The sequence below is a fragment of the Lolium rigidum genome, chromosome 1, assembly GCF_022539505.1.
Source record: "Lolium rigidum isolate FL_2022 chromosome 1, APGP_CSIRO_Lrig_0.1, whole genome shotgun sequence".
NCBI lineage: Eukaryota > Viridiplantae > Streptophyta > Magnoliopsida > Poales > Poaceae > Lolium > Lolium rigidum.
Genome location: NC_061508.1, coordinates 331,188,157 through 331,205,393, shown reverse-complemented (window position 1 = coordinate 331,205,393; position 17,237 = coordinate 331,188,157). Strand labels below are relative to the sequence as shown.

The 17,237-nt window shown below is 45.6% G+C and overlaps 2 protein-coding genes across 2 annotated transcripts; one reads left to right on the top strand and one right to left on the bottom strand.

Moving 5' to 3' along the window:
- Positions 1–289: 289 nt before the first annotated feature.
- LOC124699751 (protein TIC 21, chloroplastic-like) lies at positions 290–2,547 on the bottom strand. Its single transcript, XM_047232009.1, has 4 exons — positions 2,299–2,547; positions 1,303–1,560; positions 825–1,028; positions 290–605 (listed from the first exon to the last, which is right to left on the bottom strand). Exons 1-4 carry the CDS (start codon positions 2,545–2,547, stop codon positions 492–494), a joined length of 825 nt encoding a protein of 274 aa, XP_047087965.1. The 3' UTR covers positions 290–491.
- A 6,320-nt stretch (positions 2,548–8,867) lies between these two features.
- LOC124699745 (protein SRC2 homolog) lies at positions 8,868–12,186 on the top strand. The gene is made up of 7 exons (XM_047231998.1): positions 8,868–8,963; positions 9,060–9,164; positions 10,858–10,984; positions 11,084–11,155; positions 11,232–11,280; positions 11,361–11,676; positions 11,771–12,186. The coding sequence occupies exons 1-7, from the start codon at positions 8,915–8,917 to the stop codon at positions 11,806–11,808; spliced, it is 756 nt and encodes a 251-aa protein (XP_047087954.1). The 5' UTR covers positions 8,868–8,914; the 3' UTR covers positions 11,809–12,186.
- The last annotated feature ends 5,051 nt before the right edge of the window (positions 12,187–17,237 follow it).

Below are 17,237 nucleotides of genomic sequence, written 5' to 3'. Positions count from 1 at the left end.
GGAAGACATCTTTTTCTTTCTTTTTTAACAGCTCATTATTATTCATCCTGTATACAGGTTTCGTTCTTTCAACCAGAAAGTGAGAGCCTGTTTGGCATGATATATCTGTGAAAGAAGAAATGAAATTTTGTTTTGATCTTGCCTTGTGAATCTGTTTTCCTGTATGTGCACTAGAGCCTGTTTGGCATGAGCTTTACAATCCATATAGTAGCACTCGTATGATGTGTGTTATTATCAGATTGTTATCGTTTCACAGGTTCTTCATAAGTTTCAAGCAATAAACAGAGGCTCAACGAGACAATTTTTTTCTTCATAAAGTATATGTAAATAGTTGCACAGAAGTAAAATCAAAGGTAACTGGACATATTGATGCTTATCACCAAACATGACCTAAGCACAAAAAAGAAAAGAACCGCTGCCAGAATACAATGCAGAACCAAAAAGAAAACAAAAAACTGGAGTCAGACACCCCGTTTGGACAAACTGTAGGCTCATGCGGGTCGGGGGGTGAGGCCAGCCCCTGCTGGAGAGATTGTCACGGACCGCAATAGTTCAAGCGAGCTCGATAGCCCAAGAAAATGTGAGAGGATGGTGTTGGCTGAAGCCTGTTCATGAGGAGAGACGACAACAATTAAAATGCGAAATAAAACGTGAAGTTCAAAAGGCCAATTTGGTTAAAACAATCTACTGGTGAATGTTCAATTATCCAGATTCCTGAACATAGGATGTTTTACTGCCGTTATTATATTCGTAAAGTAGATGACCAATTGAAGCTATTTTTACCACGAATGATGAAAGGGAAGGAGAAAAGAACAATGTCATACCTGGACAAGGAAAACATCTAAAGCAAGAACAGGGCTCTGGCCAGCGGATATGCCCTGGTAGTAGGGCACCGAAGAGGTTGTGAGAGCTTTAGCTACCAAAGCACCAACTGTTGCCTGCATCCCAAGAAGTGCAGCACCCATTCCGATAACATTGAGTGCAATGCTGTTCCTCAGGTTTTTAACAACATCGGCACGGGGAGGAGCCTGTAGAAAGAGCCATTCGATTTATTTTTGGCTACAATGTGTCTTTTAAACAGAACCACATATTACTAGGTAAGTTCAAAAGAATCAAATCAAAGGACACCATGTGAATATCTGATGCATCGCTATACAATGTGGTATGGTATTCAGTTGATTGTAGACAGGTAAGCAAGGCCATGCCACATTGTAGGCAAAAACAGTGATTTCATACAAGCAACAACTTTTCGAACAAAGAAAACTATATTGCAGTGGAACATGTTTTACGCAATGAGATTACCTTTGCAGGCTCCTTTGATGTTCTCCCGAGCCTTTCAGAGAGACGGATGTAACCAAATGACCGGAATACCGAGAAAAAGGCTGCAACGATGCCAAGTGCAGTCAGATAGAACGTAAACGGAGATGTAGCATTCCCTGTAGCAACTGCCGAGAACGATAAAATCCCAGCCGAAACAGTCGTGCACACCAGCTGGGACCAAAATCCCAGGGTCCCCAGGCTCTTAAAATACCGTGCCGTTTTCTCTAGTCTTTTGCTAACCTGCAACCGATAAAAATTAACACTGAGAAAAGGTACTACTAAATGGCATGTAAAGAAGCAAGTGTGGCAGTGGACCATGAAAACCATATGGCGAAACAGGTGCCGCATCACTTAATCTACAGTGTTGACCGCTAGCCACAGATCATAATAGCCGTAGAATCCCTAGAAGAGCATATACACCCAACAATTTGAAAATTTACAATAAAGAAGTTCAAGATTCATGGATAAATGATACTCCCTCCGTCCCATAATATATTATGAGACAGAGCAAGTACTATCTTATATTATGGGTCCCAATATAATGTTCAATCCGATTGTTCCGAATCAGAGAGGAACTACCAGGTGTTAGTCTACAAAGCATGTGAAATGTCAAATACATTCCTCATCATAGGAGTACTACCCGAGTATAGTATAGTTAATAGTTCCATTCCTCAAGTGCCACAGGCTTTCCTTCAGGTTGGGATTTGCTAAAGGAGAACAAGAACTGCCCATGTTAGCGTCTTCTGAATACTATCGATGAACACTCTATCTCTGGAATATTAGCATACACTGCGGTAATCGAGAGCCGGCTCGGTTGTAAGAGGTCCCCAATCATCCCCGGAGAAATCCCGAGGATCTTATCAAGAGCCGACACTGTTCTTGCGGCTGGGGGAGCAACCGAAATCCTACTAGCACGGCGCACTACCACAGGTGGGGCTCTCAACAGATCGACAGGGTGAGGGAGGGAGCGAGCGGCACCTGGGCGAGCTTGGCGCGCTCGGCCTCCTCCTCGGCGGACGGAGGCGCGGGTTCCGGCTCGGCGGGACCGGGCGGCGCCGCGGCAAGGCGCGACGGAGCGCCTCGTCCGGCCGCGCCGCGCAGGGCGGCCGTGCGCAGGGGAGCGGAGACGCACGCCGCGGGCGCGACTCGGCCAGAGGATAGAGGCCGCCGCAGCCTCAGGCTCGGCAGGGACGGCGGCGGCGCCGGGGCGAGCAGGAGCGCCTGCATTTGCGGGTGGGTTTTGGGGAGCAGGGGACGGTCACGGGGTTTCTCGTCGGTTCCCACCGCTTCTCTGCTTGAGGACAGAGGAAAGCTCCGGTACACAGGAGCCCTCCCTCGTCAGTTTCAGAGTTGGATCCCTTCAGAATTTCAGTTCAACAGTAGCAAAATTTCTTTCATTAGAGCATTTTCAGTCGCGTCCCCAAAGCGTCCCTAAACTGCGCCGGATTGAGTGTTTGGGGGACGTGTTTTGTTCGTGTCGCGTTTGGGGACGTCGCTCCCCAGCCGCGTCCCCCAGACGCCGCCCCCAAACATTAAAAATACTTTTTTTTTGCATTTTTATTTCAATTTCCACAAACTAATACATAATTGGGAACGTGGTTTACACAAAGACATAGTTAGGAACATGGTTTTCACAAACTAATACATAGTTGGAACCGTGGTGGACACAAATATATAATATTGCAAAAAAACTAAACTTAACTAGGCCGTGCATCGAAGGTTTCCTGTGTTCGCTGCTAAGAAACAACACTCGAGGGCACACCCGATCACCGAAGCTGGAAAATCCAGCGGGAGGATGGTGCCCTTGTTGGTTCTACCGATGAGGCGAACAGGCGAGAACCTTCGTGCACGTATTCGCTGCGAAGAAACAACACTCAATCGTCCTCCTCGTCGGTGTTGTCGCCGTGGTAGTCCCTGTCGACGTGGTAGTCCCGGCGGCGGCGCCTCTCGTCGAAGACCTTGACGCTCATGTCCCTGTTGCCCAAGTAGGAGAACAGGAGGATGAAGCCGGCTTCGAGGCTGTGGTGGCGCGCGAACTTCTCCCAGCCGATGTTGAGGTACATCTTGCCGCGCGCGTCGTAGATCGCGTCCCGACGATCCACCGGTAGTAGCCGCACGAAGCCTCCCGCAGATGCATCTTGCGCGGGCATACGCCGCCGACGTACTCGGCGAAGGAGTCCGGCAGCCTCTGGATGCCGCGCGGGTCGCCCTTGAGGACGAGGACGAACTCGAACAGCGCGTCCGGCTCCACGTCCATCTCCGACGATGAAGACGACGGCGCGGGAGGCGACGACGATCGTTCAGCTATGCCGCGGCCACGACCACGACCACGACCACGGCCGCGAGGTCGGCCTCCGCCTCTACCAGACATAGCGGCGAGTCTTGTTGAGAGATGGTGGCGGCTAGGGTTTGGGAGAGAGGTGCTAGGGTTTGTGTGTGAGAGGGACGACGAGAGGCGCCCCTTTTTATAGGCCGGAGGGAGGCGGATGAGCGGTGGCGCTCATTAACGCCGGCACGCGAGCTAGGCGCGATGTGACGCGTCGGCCGCGCCTCTGCGGGAAGCGCACGTCGGCTGCGCGCCACTAACTTCCGTCGCGAGGTAGGCGACGGTTAGGTTTAAATTAATTGTGCCACTGACGGGTCGGCCCCGCCACTCCCCGCCTCGCTTTTCGTTGTGTCCGGCGTCCCCGGTGCGTCCCCTGTTGGACGGGGACGGGCTCGGGGCGCCGGACAAAAATGGGCTTTGGGGGACGCGGCTGGAACACATTTTTTGTCCGGCGCGCCTCAAATGCCTTTGGGGGACGGTTTGGGGGGACGCGACTGGAGATGCTCTTACGAGTTTAACTTTTTTTTTGAATAGAACCGTGGCATTAAAAAAACATCGAAGAACAAAACATCCTAATAAAAACGAGAATTACATAGAAATCCTTAAGATGCTCTTCATATTCAACCTCTAGACCATGTCGACGGTGTGCCGCCGCTCCTCTCTGAGTTGGCTTGAAGTTGTTGGTTGCGGACAGGAAGTAGCCGAACAAATCAAGAAGACTACATCCACCCTGGAGACGAAGAAGAAGGAATAACCGCCGATGAAACTTTATGAAGGTCCGAAGATTCGTCCAGCCAAAAGAAGTCCTCAAGAACCACACCACTTCCACAAGTTTCTCGACGTCGCCGTCGAGATGGGCTGAACCTGGGAAGACTCTATTAGAGAATACGCCTCCGCCACCACCTGAGCGCCACCAAACGTTAACTCTAAAACTGAAAAAACGAAACCCTCCTGCCTACGAGGATGAGCTTTTTTTTTTTGCGGTTAATGAAAACACGAAGAGATCACAGAACTCTAGAGCCGGGGAGCTACCCCTATTTCGTATTTCAGAAGTGCTTTGTGGTAATCGTGAAAAAAAGTTCTCAAGAGGCCGGAGTGAAGAACCTTGGGGCATCTTCCTAAAACTGAACTTCAAGAAAGGGTACGACCAAGTCAACTAACTTTCGTCGGTATCTACAGGTTTATGGTTCGTTATCTATCTTTGGCTGCCTTCAGAAGAGTACAAGATTGTGTTCTGGAAGAAGAAAGAAATTGAAGACCTCGAAGATTTGTTATTATCTTTTAGACTTTATTTTGTAATCGTTGGAGTCAGTTCATGTATCTCTACCATGTATTATTTGTTGCTATGAATATATGTGGTATTGATTGTCAAAAAAAAAAAAAAAAAGTCAACTAGGAGATCCTCTTGTCTATTCTCTCTAAAGAAGCTTTGAACCAGCAACGGTCCATATCATAGACTTATGCAACATAGGGTCAGACAACTATCAATATCAATGGGGAGGCGGGGACTTCCAAAGTTGCAGACCCACACGCACACGGTCCCAACTGTCACTAACCTTTTTTTTACCAAGACAATAAGCTAAGAAGTGCTTGGACAAATCCAACGGTAGCCAATCAATGTAGGAGTGAAAATGTATGAGAGTAACCCATTCGGACGAACCCGCTTTCGTGTGTCCCTAAGAGTGGCCAAAATGACCGGGTAGCCTAGCGGTGCACACAAGCGTTCAAATCCAGTCGAAGAAAAGATAAAATAAGAAGATGTGCATCATAAGTAATCCTCATGGGAAATTGCATATGTGACCAAGATGATGGAGGACCGATCCGAAGATTACACGTCTATTCATGTTGGATAAAAATATACCTCGTAGTGTCCTTCAACCGAATAGACATCTTCGTAAATAGATCACGATTTTTCACACGCTGTAGAGACGACCATGAACGGTGCCTTTGGTAGATAATTTGCATGAGAGAAGAATCTTTACCATTTAAAACATTGTCATTTCTATATAACCATAGCGATCAAATAACGGCAAGCGCTTCTACCATAATAAGTATTTTTAAAACCTATGATCCACACCATTTAGTCAATTGCTGAATATATTAGCAATGCTACATGACGGGTATATGGTAGAACTTGTTTGGATGACTAAGGGCATGTGCAATGGTTGATAAGATCCGTCTTATCTTAACACGCCACATAATCTAGACATGACAATAAAACATGATGTACAATGGACTATTTCTTAGTCTTATCTCTATTAACCAGATATCCTAAATTTATGGTGACACAAATTGTGCTAATAGATCATCTCTTAATCAAGAGAAGGCACACCCTTTTTTCAACTTTATCTTTCCTCCACCTCAACGTTTATCCTATGTGGCACTGCTAAGATATCACCATTGTACATGTCCTAACCATGTAAGGGTGACTTCTTCTGGGCTTTTACCCCAGCTTCTAGGTCCCAAACCGCTGAAGCCCAAAAGATCAGCCCAGATTCTGCACAGCTTCCTCCCACCGTGAAGCCCATTTTCTTCACGTAGCGAGAAACTGGTCCGGAGCAGTTTCCCGAGCTTCTCCCCGTTCCCGAATTGGTAAACTCGCACGCCTCCCTCTTCTCCCACACTCGTCCCCCTCTCCCGCACCGTTCGTCCCCCAGCTAGGGTTCCCAAGCCGCCGGCCGCCACCGCTCCAAGGCTGTGACCCGCCGCCGTCAGCTCCGGAAGGGAAGGAGCGTGGCCGCCCCTCCTGTGCTCGCCTTGCGCGGCCGCCCCTCCTCCCCCACGCGCCCGCCACTCCTCCCCCACACGCCCGCCCCTGCATCCACCGCCGACGAGCTCTCCGCTCCGGCCCGGTGGCCGACCGTCGACCTCTTCCTCCCTCCGCATCGACCTTCCCCACCGACGCCAAAGGACGGCGCCCGCCCCTGCCTGCATCCGCATCAAGGACGCCTAGTTTGACTTGCTTTGAAGTGACACTAGCCTCTGCATCCGTCCCCGACGAGCTCCGCCCCCGTTGGCCGAAATTCGACCTCGTCCTCCTACAGCTGACCTCGTCCTCTGCTTGTATTTTCATTGATACTCTGGTAGTATATTTGTTCCAAATGCTCTGATTGTGAATTGATGCTCTTCTAGTGATTTGACATTTATGATATACATATTGTTCTGTGAAGATATCTTTTATTTCTGACTTTATCTGTATCACAAGATAACAATTAATGTTCTACAAGCATTTGTTAGATGAACCAATTTGTTGATCTGTACTGTCATGAACTAATTTGCTGATTTTATTTTGTCTACATTGTCATGAAGGTATGTTGCTGATTTGGATTTGTGTTGTCATATACCAATGTTGCTGATTTGTATGATCTTATAAACCAATCACCATGATTTGGATTTGTGTTGTCAATTTTTTTGGGCTTTATAGACATTTTACAACTTAATCTAGAAATAAGCCATAATTCTAGAAGCCCAAAAGAATAGGAGGAGCTAGCTTCTAGGAGCTTCTACCCACCACAGTTTCCCCCCACCAAAACTCAGAAACCGGCTTATGCATAAGCAGAAGCCCAAAAGAAGTCACCCTAAATCTAGTGAATGATTACTTCTTTATGAAGATTCCTAACTGATACCATACATGGACCACCAAAAATTTATCACACTCATGTAGATTTCATCGAAATTCGTCAGTCCTTACGTCAATTGGTGATATAGGCATTCCCAATGGGCCTGCTGAAGATGGTACCCAGGGTTTACTGAAGGCCCAAGAGTCGAAGAATATGAAGTTCGGAAGCCTAGTTAGTATTAAGGAAAGTTAGAGTTGTGTTAGGAAATATAGAGACTTGTAATTTTACGGGACGGGTTAGAAACCCTCCCGGACTATGTAACTTGTGTATTACGAATCCCTCGGCTCCGCCTCCTATATAAGGGGGAGTCGAGGGACAAAGAGAGGATCGAATCCATTATCAACATAACCCTAGTTTCATAATCGTCGAGTACTTTTCGGCTGAAACCTTCGAGATCTACTTGCCCTCTACTTCCAACTAAACCCTAGTCTACAATACGTAGGCATTGATAAGTTAATACGTAGGCATTGATAAGTTAATACATTGTCAATTGGGCCGAAGGCAAACGTTGCAGCATATATACCATAATGTAACAATAGTATCAACGAGGGACGGAGCTGGAGTCAAATTTTCCCTGATGCACGTCCAAGCTTGTAACCTTGCTAGCTGGATTTTTTCCCTCCATGATGCACTTATAAATCTCACAAGTAGTACTAAAATTTTCTTTTACCCTGATGCACATGCATCAGGGTCAGCCTATGCAGATCCGCCCCTGGTACCAACTAGAGATACATCTAATCAAATCAGTAACAACCAATATGAAATAGAGGGAGTATGTATATTAAGCCTGTATATAAGCCGTGTGCATGCTTAATCAGTTCATGTAAGATCACAACATTGAAAAAAGACTTCAAGCAGTATGTAGAGTAACTCTCAATATAGGAGTAAAAACAAGACGTAATAAAAAGGATCGACGCGAAAAGTTTCGATTGATGTAGGATCTAAACAAGGAAGAGTATTTGCCATTTGTTGGTTATTAGAATCATTCCAAAAACGTCTAGGTCAAATAGAGTTCGAGCCCCTTCTGGGGCGCTCCACTGTTCAAAAAAAGAATTAGTAGATGCTGCTAAAGGAGGCCTGACATGACTGCTAAAAAAAAGCAGCTGGCCGTTTCACCAACAAATAAAATGCTTGACTTGAATTGGCTCCCGGTTAGGACTCAATCAGCGATGGCGGCGATCCACTACGTATACAAGTCGGACATGTGTGCTCGAAGTTGGCATGTCATTATCTCATTGTTTCCATGCTAGTAATATTATCGCTTGACATAAAAAGACTTGACTTCGCTTTTGCTTCCGATGCAGGCGAACGTTGCCTCGATTCAGACGCCACACGCGGTTTGTTCACGTGGAAGCCACGCGAGCCCACGGAGAGTGGAGCCCAAACCGGATAGTCCATTCCGCTTATGAGCCTCCAACCGCGTCCATGTGTCCTATCTCAAAGGAAACCGTAAAAAATTATAAGGAAGCCGTAAACGCGTGGGCCCGGCCCAGTAAAAGTCTCCGCGTCCTCCTCTCGTCGTCGTCTCAAATACCCCGATCGCCCCTCCGCTTTCTGCTCAATTCCGCGCCTCGCCTCGCCTCCGTCTCCTTCTCACTAGTCGTCGCCGCCGCCGGTTCAACGCTCGTCCGCTCCTCCGTCCGCCTCCATGTTGTCCTCGACGCCGTCGATCCAGGGCCAGATCCTCGAGCTCAGAGGTGCGCGCTCGTCCGTCCGTCCGTCTCTACTTAGCACCGCGCGCCGGATGGATTGAGCTCTGCTTGCTGACTTGCTGTTCTTGTTTGGTTTGGCAGTGACCGGGTGCAGGAAGCTGCGGGACACGGAGATCTTCTCGCGCCAGGACCCCTACGTCATCGTCGAGTACGCCAACACCAAGCTGCGCACGCGCACCTGCACCGGTCAGCCGTCCCCTCTTCTTCTCCTTGACCACCATTTTATTTCGTTTGCTTCAGCTTCATGTGCCTGTTTTGCATCAGTAAACACCTCTTCATGTCAAGGCATCCACATGTGACAGCAAACTCTCCTCCTAGATGACCAAACCCAGTGGATGTTTGAACCGTCGGTGCTGTTGGATGGCTCCAACCTAGCTAGTCTGCTCGATGACATCTATCTACGGCATGCTCAGCAAAGTTTGTTTCTACAATTGCGCCAGCAGCTGGTGTTCACACCCACCGTGTGCTGGTGTTGGTTTGGCAGCGAGGCCTACTGTTCATTGTCAACCCATCTCACATGGGGAAATTGTGTGCCAGCAGACAGTCCTAGGCGACCAAAACTAGTGTGGTATTCGAAATTTGAAGCGAATAGTGGATCTGCTGGAGCTTTGATGTAGTGTGTATTGTAATAAAACCCCACACCGATGATTCAGGCTGTTCATTCGAGCAGCACCAACTGCCATCATCCACAAGGTGTGCGGTTAGGTGGAGGTCACCAGCTTCAGCACCGCTTCTTGGTTGCTCGAGGAGGGGAGCTAGCACTCCCTTATGCTCGGTTACAGTTTGCATTGGCGACGATGATTGTTTTGTTGCAAGTTAGGGCGTTTCTTTCTGATTTTTCCCATACTGGTTACTGCATGATGCATGTTAGATAGATATCTGCCTCCGAATAGTTTTGTGAAAATAATGCCGTGTCTCCTCATATCATTATTGTTGCTTCGTCCGCGTCTCATGGTAGGTAGGTCGGTAGAAGAATCATGCTGCCCTACAGTGGGGCATAATATACTCAGGTCGATTCGAGAATATATTCTTCTACGTTTGTTTGATGCCTCCCCGATGAACACGTTTGTACATGCTGGCTAGTTGTACTGGTTTAGGCGTCCTAGTTTTATGAAGAAGCCGTGTCTTGTGACCAGCTTGTTTTTGGTTTCTTGCACATTTCACTGTTGGAAATCATGCCATTCTAGATTGGTAGAAGATACTCGGGATGATTTGAGAATATATTCTTCTACTACCTTGTTTGATGTGCTCCCTGTGAATAAAGTTGTGTACTCATTACTTGTCCCGAGGAATCCTGTTTTCTATTGTACAATCTGGCATCTAGCCAGTCTACCTATATGTTTCTAGTGACGCAACCAGGGCCCTCGAACTGATTTTGCAAGTTGAGAAATTCAAATGTTGGAAACCAATGTGCCATTGTGTTGCCATATGTTCAATATCAATTTGTTTTTAAAGTTGCCGCTTTGCCTCCATAATCTCAACAAGGACTATTTTCTAAAAAAACAGAACACATTTTCTAAAAATTCCAACGAGATCTTAAATACAGCAAACTGGCATGGATAGTTTTCCAAGTTATGTGAGTTCTAGAGAAATGTTCATTTCACTTGCAATTTTTATGCTGCTCTCTGTGGAGCCCTGTAGGGAACTTGTTTTCCTGTTATCTTACAATTGCTATGCCTAATCAAATACCCACTCTCATTCATCCTTGAGCTAACCTGACCAAATCTTCAATATTTCAAGATGTGCTTAGATCTATCAGATTATCACCCACTAGCTTTTGCTGAGGGATTTCAAGGACATGTTCAACATCAATGAAATGTTTATCTTGCTTATACTTTACCCACATAAAGCTTATCATCCATATTTTTAATACAATCAGATGGGGGAAGAAACCCGTCCTTCGACGAGAAGTTTCAGATACCACTCGTTGATGGGCTCCGTGAGCTGAATGTCCTCGTTTGGAACAGCAACACTATCAACAATGATGACTTCATCGGCAGCTGCAGGTTTGTGCATCCTACCACCACTCTTTTACTTATTACTGTTATCAAGTGACTGATCCTTATTGAAAAAATCAAGTGACTGATAGCTGACCATTTCTGTAGGGTGCCGCTGCACAAGGTGCTAGCAAGCGGCTATGATGACGCCTCATGGCCCCTGCAAACACGCCGTATGAAGTAAGCGGTCATGTTTGTACCATTAAACCTTATGCCCACAGCCACTTTCAATTTCCTGATATTAACGTCTCTGCAGGTCTGCCGGGGAAGTGACGCTCATTATGCACTTTGATGTCGCAGCAATGGTTAGAGACTGATCACTTATCTTTGTTTCCTTGTTTCTGCTGATGTGTCTTTCCCTCATTGATTGTCTTATGTCTACCAGAAGAACAAGATGGGGGGTAAAACTGGTGCCCAGTATGCTCCCTCAATGCCAGCACCGTCGGCATACGCTGCCTCCTCAGCTTACCCAGCACCAGCAGGATATCCTGCAGCACCCCCACACCAAGCTTATCCAGCACCATATCCCGCTCCGTCTGCATACTCAACTCCGCCTCCCCAGCAACCATACGGGCAACCATGCCCGCCGCAGCAATATGGGCAACCTTACCCACCACAGCCCTATGGGCAACCCTACCCACCACAGCCATATGGGCAACCCTACCCGCCACCGTCAGCAGCACAATCACCATATCCACCTGGTAACTACTTGATGTTGCTGAGATAAATGCATCTATTTCTCATAAATTAGTCAGGTGAACTAATCTGACGATCTCTCCTTACGAACACCTGCAGCACCTTACCCTGGAGCTTATCCACCACGGCCGTATTGATGTACCAGCTTCAGTGACCCGGCGTGGAGGGCGGGAGGCATTGCAGAAAAATCCTACCAACCGTCCCTGAGCCTGCTTCTTATGGATCACAAGTCTACCGAAGGAACATTTATTTCTCTAGTATGCACTATATAAGTAGCTTCCATAGCATCTAAACTAAGTCAGTCTATACTTTGGTTTGCCAAAGTTGTGATCCGCCTTGCTTCTGTTTTGAGGTCATCGTTGACTGTTCTACCTGTAAGGCTGTAAATATATGGAGCTAACTGCTTGGATGTCAGCAAATGCATGTTCAGCTGTGAAGCTTGCATCGTCTTGTGGATGGTCGACCTGAAACCTGGAATTGTTTTGTGATTCTCAATAAATTTGTTCTTCTTGATATACTGTATATACTCTTGATGCATGGTGAATTAAATGTGACTTATGTGGGTTTGTTGACCACATGAACTTTGATTCTGATTTCTGAATTTGGCTCTGGTAATGTTGGAGTGGATCGGGCCTTGGCCCACGGTGAGCCCACTCCACAAGCCTGGATGAGCCTAGATATGGGAAATGAGATGTGTTGATGTGCAAAAATCGCCCATGTTTTTGTAGCAACTAAAAAGGTTTCAGGTAGACTGGACAGCTCATGAAAAATCCCCAATAGTTGTGTCCTTGAAAAATTGGATTATTCAATGACAGTGTAACACAAAATGTGTTGATAAATATTTTCTTTTCACTGTTTATGGATTCAAGCATTCTTTATAAATTGGATTACTGAGTAACAATGTAGCATAAAATGTGTTGATAAATATTTTCTTTAACTGTTTGTGGATTCGAGCCTGAGTGCCATAGACTTTTCGTACGACCAGTGCAAAGACTCAGATTCTGCACGTCTTACATGGGCAAAGGCAAATCAATAGTTCATCATTATGTATCTTACATGCAGAACTTTGTTTAGGACAAGCGCAGAGCACATTATATCTTTGTTAGTGCCTGCGAGCATCTTGATCTTTACACTGGAAAGAGGGGTTAAAGTTAAACAAGGTTGATGATAATTATTCCATGACTAAGGAACTTTACTCTGACCTTTCTGATGCGAACTTTCCATTCGCCCAGTGCTTCTCTTAACAATGTTGCACTGGCCGGATGTATGTGTCGGTGACCAAAATCATAGTTGATGTGCCACGAAGTTTATGGTCAACGAAGTAACATATGTGTGTTGGCCCATGACTCATAAGCATTAGATGCTTCTGGCCTTACCCATTAATCCATTATGTGACCATGCATCATAGAACTATTTACCTTCCTCTGGACTGCATTTCTGCACCATTTTGTTTTGCTGGCGTTTGATACTCGCTCCACCCACTGAATCACCTGCTGAAAACCATACAAGCCTTGCTGTAGGGATATGATGAACCTCATGCATCTACTACCTAGTGAGGGACAACCAAGTATAGAGGGTTTATTTAGTTTTTTTAACAAGGTGTATTAGTTGACAGAAACAAAATGGACAAACAAAAAGTCTCCTTTGAGATAATCGTGCGAACAGCCTAGCAATCGTCAACTAAATTTACTGTCTCTAGTATGCACTATATAGAATCTAAACGAAGTCAGTTCCAATACTTTGAGTTTGCCAAAGTGGTGATCCACCTTTCTCCTGTCTTGAAGTCAGTCAATTGAAATGTTCTGCGTAAGGCTGTAAATGTATGGCGCTAACTGCTTGGATGTCAGTGAATGCCTGGCAGCTGTGAAGCTTGCAGCAGCGTCTTGTGGAAGGTCGACCAAAAACCTGAAAATGTTTTGTGATGCTCAATAAATTTGCTTCATTTGATATGTACTACTCTTGATGTGTGGTGGCTCTGGTATTGTTGGAGTGGATCAGGCCTCAGCCCACGGTGAGTCCACTCTACATGCCTGGATGATCCTAGATATGTTTAGGAGATGTATTCCTCTGCAAAAGTTGCCCATATTTCCGTAGCAACTCAAAGTTCCAGGTAGACTGGACAGTAGGTGAAAGTCCCCCAATAGCTTATCCTTCTTTATAAATTGGAGTGCTGAATAACAATGTAGCATGAAGTGTGTTGATAAATATTTTATTTTTACTGTTTGTGGATTCGAGCTGAGTGCAATAGACTGTTGTTACCACCAGTGCAAAGACACAGATTCTGCACATCTTACATGGGCAAAGCCAAACCAATAGGAGTTTCTACCATTTGTCGATCCGCCTTGCTTTTGTTTTGAAGTCATCGTTGACTCTTCTTTTTTTGACTACATGCATGATTCATCATAACATCAAGTTTGTAGATCGCTGATGTCGTGCTTCCCGCATGATCATAACATCGGTGACTCTTCTACCTGTAAGGCTGTAAATATATGGAGTTGACTGCTTGGATGTAGTAAATGCATGCTCAGCTGTGAATGGTCTTTGTGGACGGTCGACCTGAAACCTGGAAGTGTTTTGTGATGCTCAATAAATTTGCTTCGCTTGATATATATAACCCCTGTTAGGAAATAAGTGATGCAACTTTGTTTTGATACGGATGTATCTAGGTAAATTAAATTTGATTTATGTGGGTTTGTCGATCACAGGATCTTCGGTTCAGATTGAATTCGGCTCTGGTATTGTTGGAGTGGATCAGGCCTCGGCCCACAGTGAGTCCACTCTGCACGCCTGGATTGAGCCTAGATATGTTTAGGAGATGTGTTGCTGTGCAAACATTGCGCATATTTTTGTAGCAACTTAAGTTTTCCAGTAGACTAGACGGTAGATGAAAAATACCCCAATAGTTAAATCCTTATGGAGAAATTGGATTGCTGAATAACAGCGTAACATAAGATTTGTGCTTTTACCTGTTTGTGGATTCGAGCTGACTGTCATAGACTATTGTTAGCACCAGTTCCAAGACACAGATTCTGCACATCTTACATGGGCAAAGGCAAATCAATAGCTCATCATTCGTATGTATGTTACACTGATCGGCGCACTGAACTTTGTTTAGCACAAGCGCGGAGCACATTATGTCTCTGTTAGGCCTGGGAGCATCTTGATCTTTACACTGGAAAGGGGAGTTAAACTTACAAGGTTGATGATAATTATTCCATGACTACGGGACTTTACTCTGACCTTTCTGATGCCAACTTTCCTGTCGCCCAGTGCTCCTCTTAACAACGTTGCACTGGATGTATGTGTCGGTGACCCAAAGATAGTTGGTTCGCCACGAAATTACGGTCGACAAAGTAACATGTGTATGTTGCTCCATGACTCATAAGCATTAGATGTGCCTTACCCATTAGTCCATTATGTGACCATGTATCATTGAACTATTTACATTCCACCTAGACTGCATTTTTCTGCACCATTTTGTTTTGCCGGCGTTTGATACTCGCTCCACTCACTCAATCAACGGCTGAAAACCATGCTACTAGCTTGGCTGCAGAGACATGTCAACCTCATGTATCTACTACCCAGTGGGGGACACAAAGGTGACTCCCAACAGTTCAGATCTTGCAGGTATCAGTGTGAAACTACTGACTACCTGGCCTTTTAATCATCAAACAGGCCAGCTTTTTGTCAATGGTGCACACTCACACCTTTTCCTGCAGCTGCTAGTGCTCTCTGAATCTGATCTGGGATTGTAGCAGCTGCACGCGTGCTCTGCGCTCACACAGGAAGGAGGATGTTAAGAATCTGCAATCAGAGTTCAGTAGCAACAAGAGAGCAGTGCCAATATTTGATGATGGCCAAATGTCAAGCCAGCTTTGACATGTAACACTTTACAGCCTTGTCCTGTGCGTAGATGAACTGGTGAAGAAGACAGTAGGCCTAACCTAAACATGCTAATGACATGCATAGGTTAGTAATCTGAGTGCCATCATTTGGGCCGTGCCTTTAATTATTATTGGTTAATGGTATGGCTGATGCTATGCCTGTCTAGCTCATATATACATCTATGCATTTTCTTTCATAATAGCAGAGCTGATAGCTAGCTTTTTAGGGGGGCTAGCAACTCTGGCTAGATTTCTTTGGTGGTGCTGAGTTATTACATGTGACAAAATCTGTCTAATCTGGGTGTCTGAATCTGTCTACAGAATTATGACGAAACCTGTCTAGTCTGGACGTCTGAATCTGGCCACGTCGGCCATGGAGCACTGCTTCTACATAATGAAATGGAATAGTACGCTAATCTGATTGATCACTACGTTTTCTTGTTTTGGATTCAGACTTGAACTGGTATTTTGATTGTTTGCCCTGCTTAGCCCAGTCTTCTTTTCAAACTGCAAATATCATGCCAGATTGGAGCAGTAATACTGCAGCCCTTCAGACAGGATTTTTTTTTTTTGAATAGTCACCGGGGGAGGGAGAAGACCCTCCACCTGAATCGTATCCCTGAAGTTCCCTTTTTTTCAGACAGGAATTAAGTAGTAGTACAATCGTATCCCTGAAGTTCGATGGCATGCACACGATCCATTTGTCTTACTGATTTCAGTGCTGTGTTCAGAAAAAAACATGAAGTCGGTATGTGAAGAATCTGCAATCAGGGTTCAATTGTAACAAGAGAGCAATGCCATGACGGCGAGCCTTGCATTGTTCTGTGTGTAGATGAACTGCTGCAATCAGGGTTCATTAGCACTAGGCCTAGCCTAAACCTTGGGCACAGGTTAGTGATTTAGTGCAATCATTGTGGCCGTTTGTTTAATTATTGCAGCAAAGATTGATCAATGACGAGGTTGATGGCATTCCTGTCTTCTTATTTCCCTTTTCCATAATAGCTAAGCTAATAGCTAGCTTGTACTCCAGGGGCTAGCAAATCTTGCTAGATTTCATTGGTGGTGGTGAGTTACTGAATATGTAAAACAATCTGTCTAATCTGGGTGCCTGAATCCGTCTACCGAATTATGCAAACTCCGTCTAGTCTGGACGTCTGAATCTGGCCAGGTCGCCATGTAGTACTTGGTTCCTTTTCCTCGCTTCTATCTAATGAAATGGAATAGTATGCTCCTATGATTCCTCACTAGCTTTTTTTTGGTTTTGGTTTGGAGTCACACTCACACTTGAACTGTCATTATTTGCCTTGTTAACTACATCATTTTCCGAATACACATACCATGCCCAAGTGGAGCAGGAACACGGCTTACTTAGTTGCACCCTATTATTTTTCCAGATGAACAGCATCCCAGTACTCCAATGATCAGCTGAACAGTTTTCTTGCTGTTCTGCAGTGTCATGTAGAGCTAGACATTCCTGAGCCCAGATATGTGTCCTGCAATTTGACGCACAGAAAAATATTTCCTGTACCACAGATCGATCTGTGCTCTGCAACTTATGCACAGAAAAAATATATCCTGAACTGCAGATCGATCTGTGTTCTACAATTTGTGTAGAGCAAAACAATTACTGAGCCCAGATCTGTGTTGTACACTTTATGCATAGAAAAACATTTCCTGAGCTG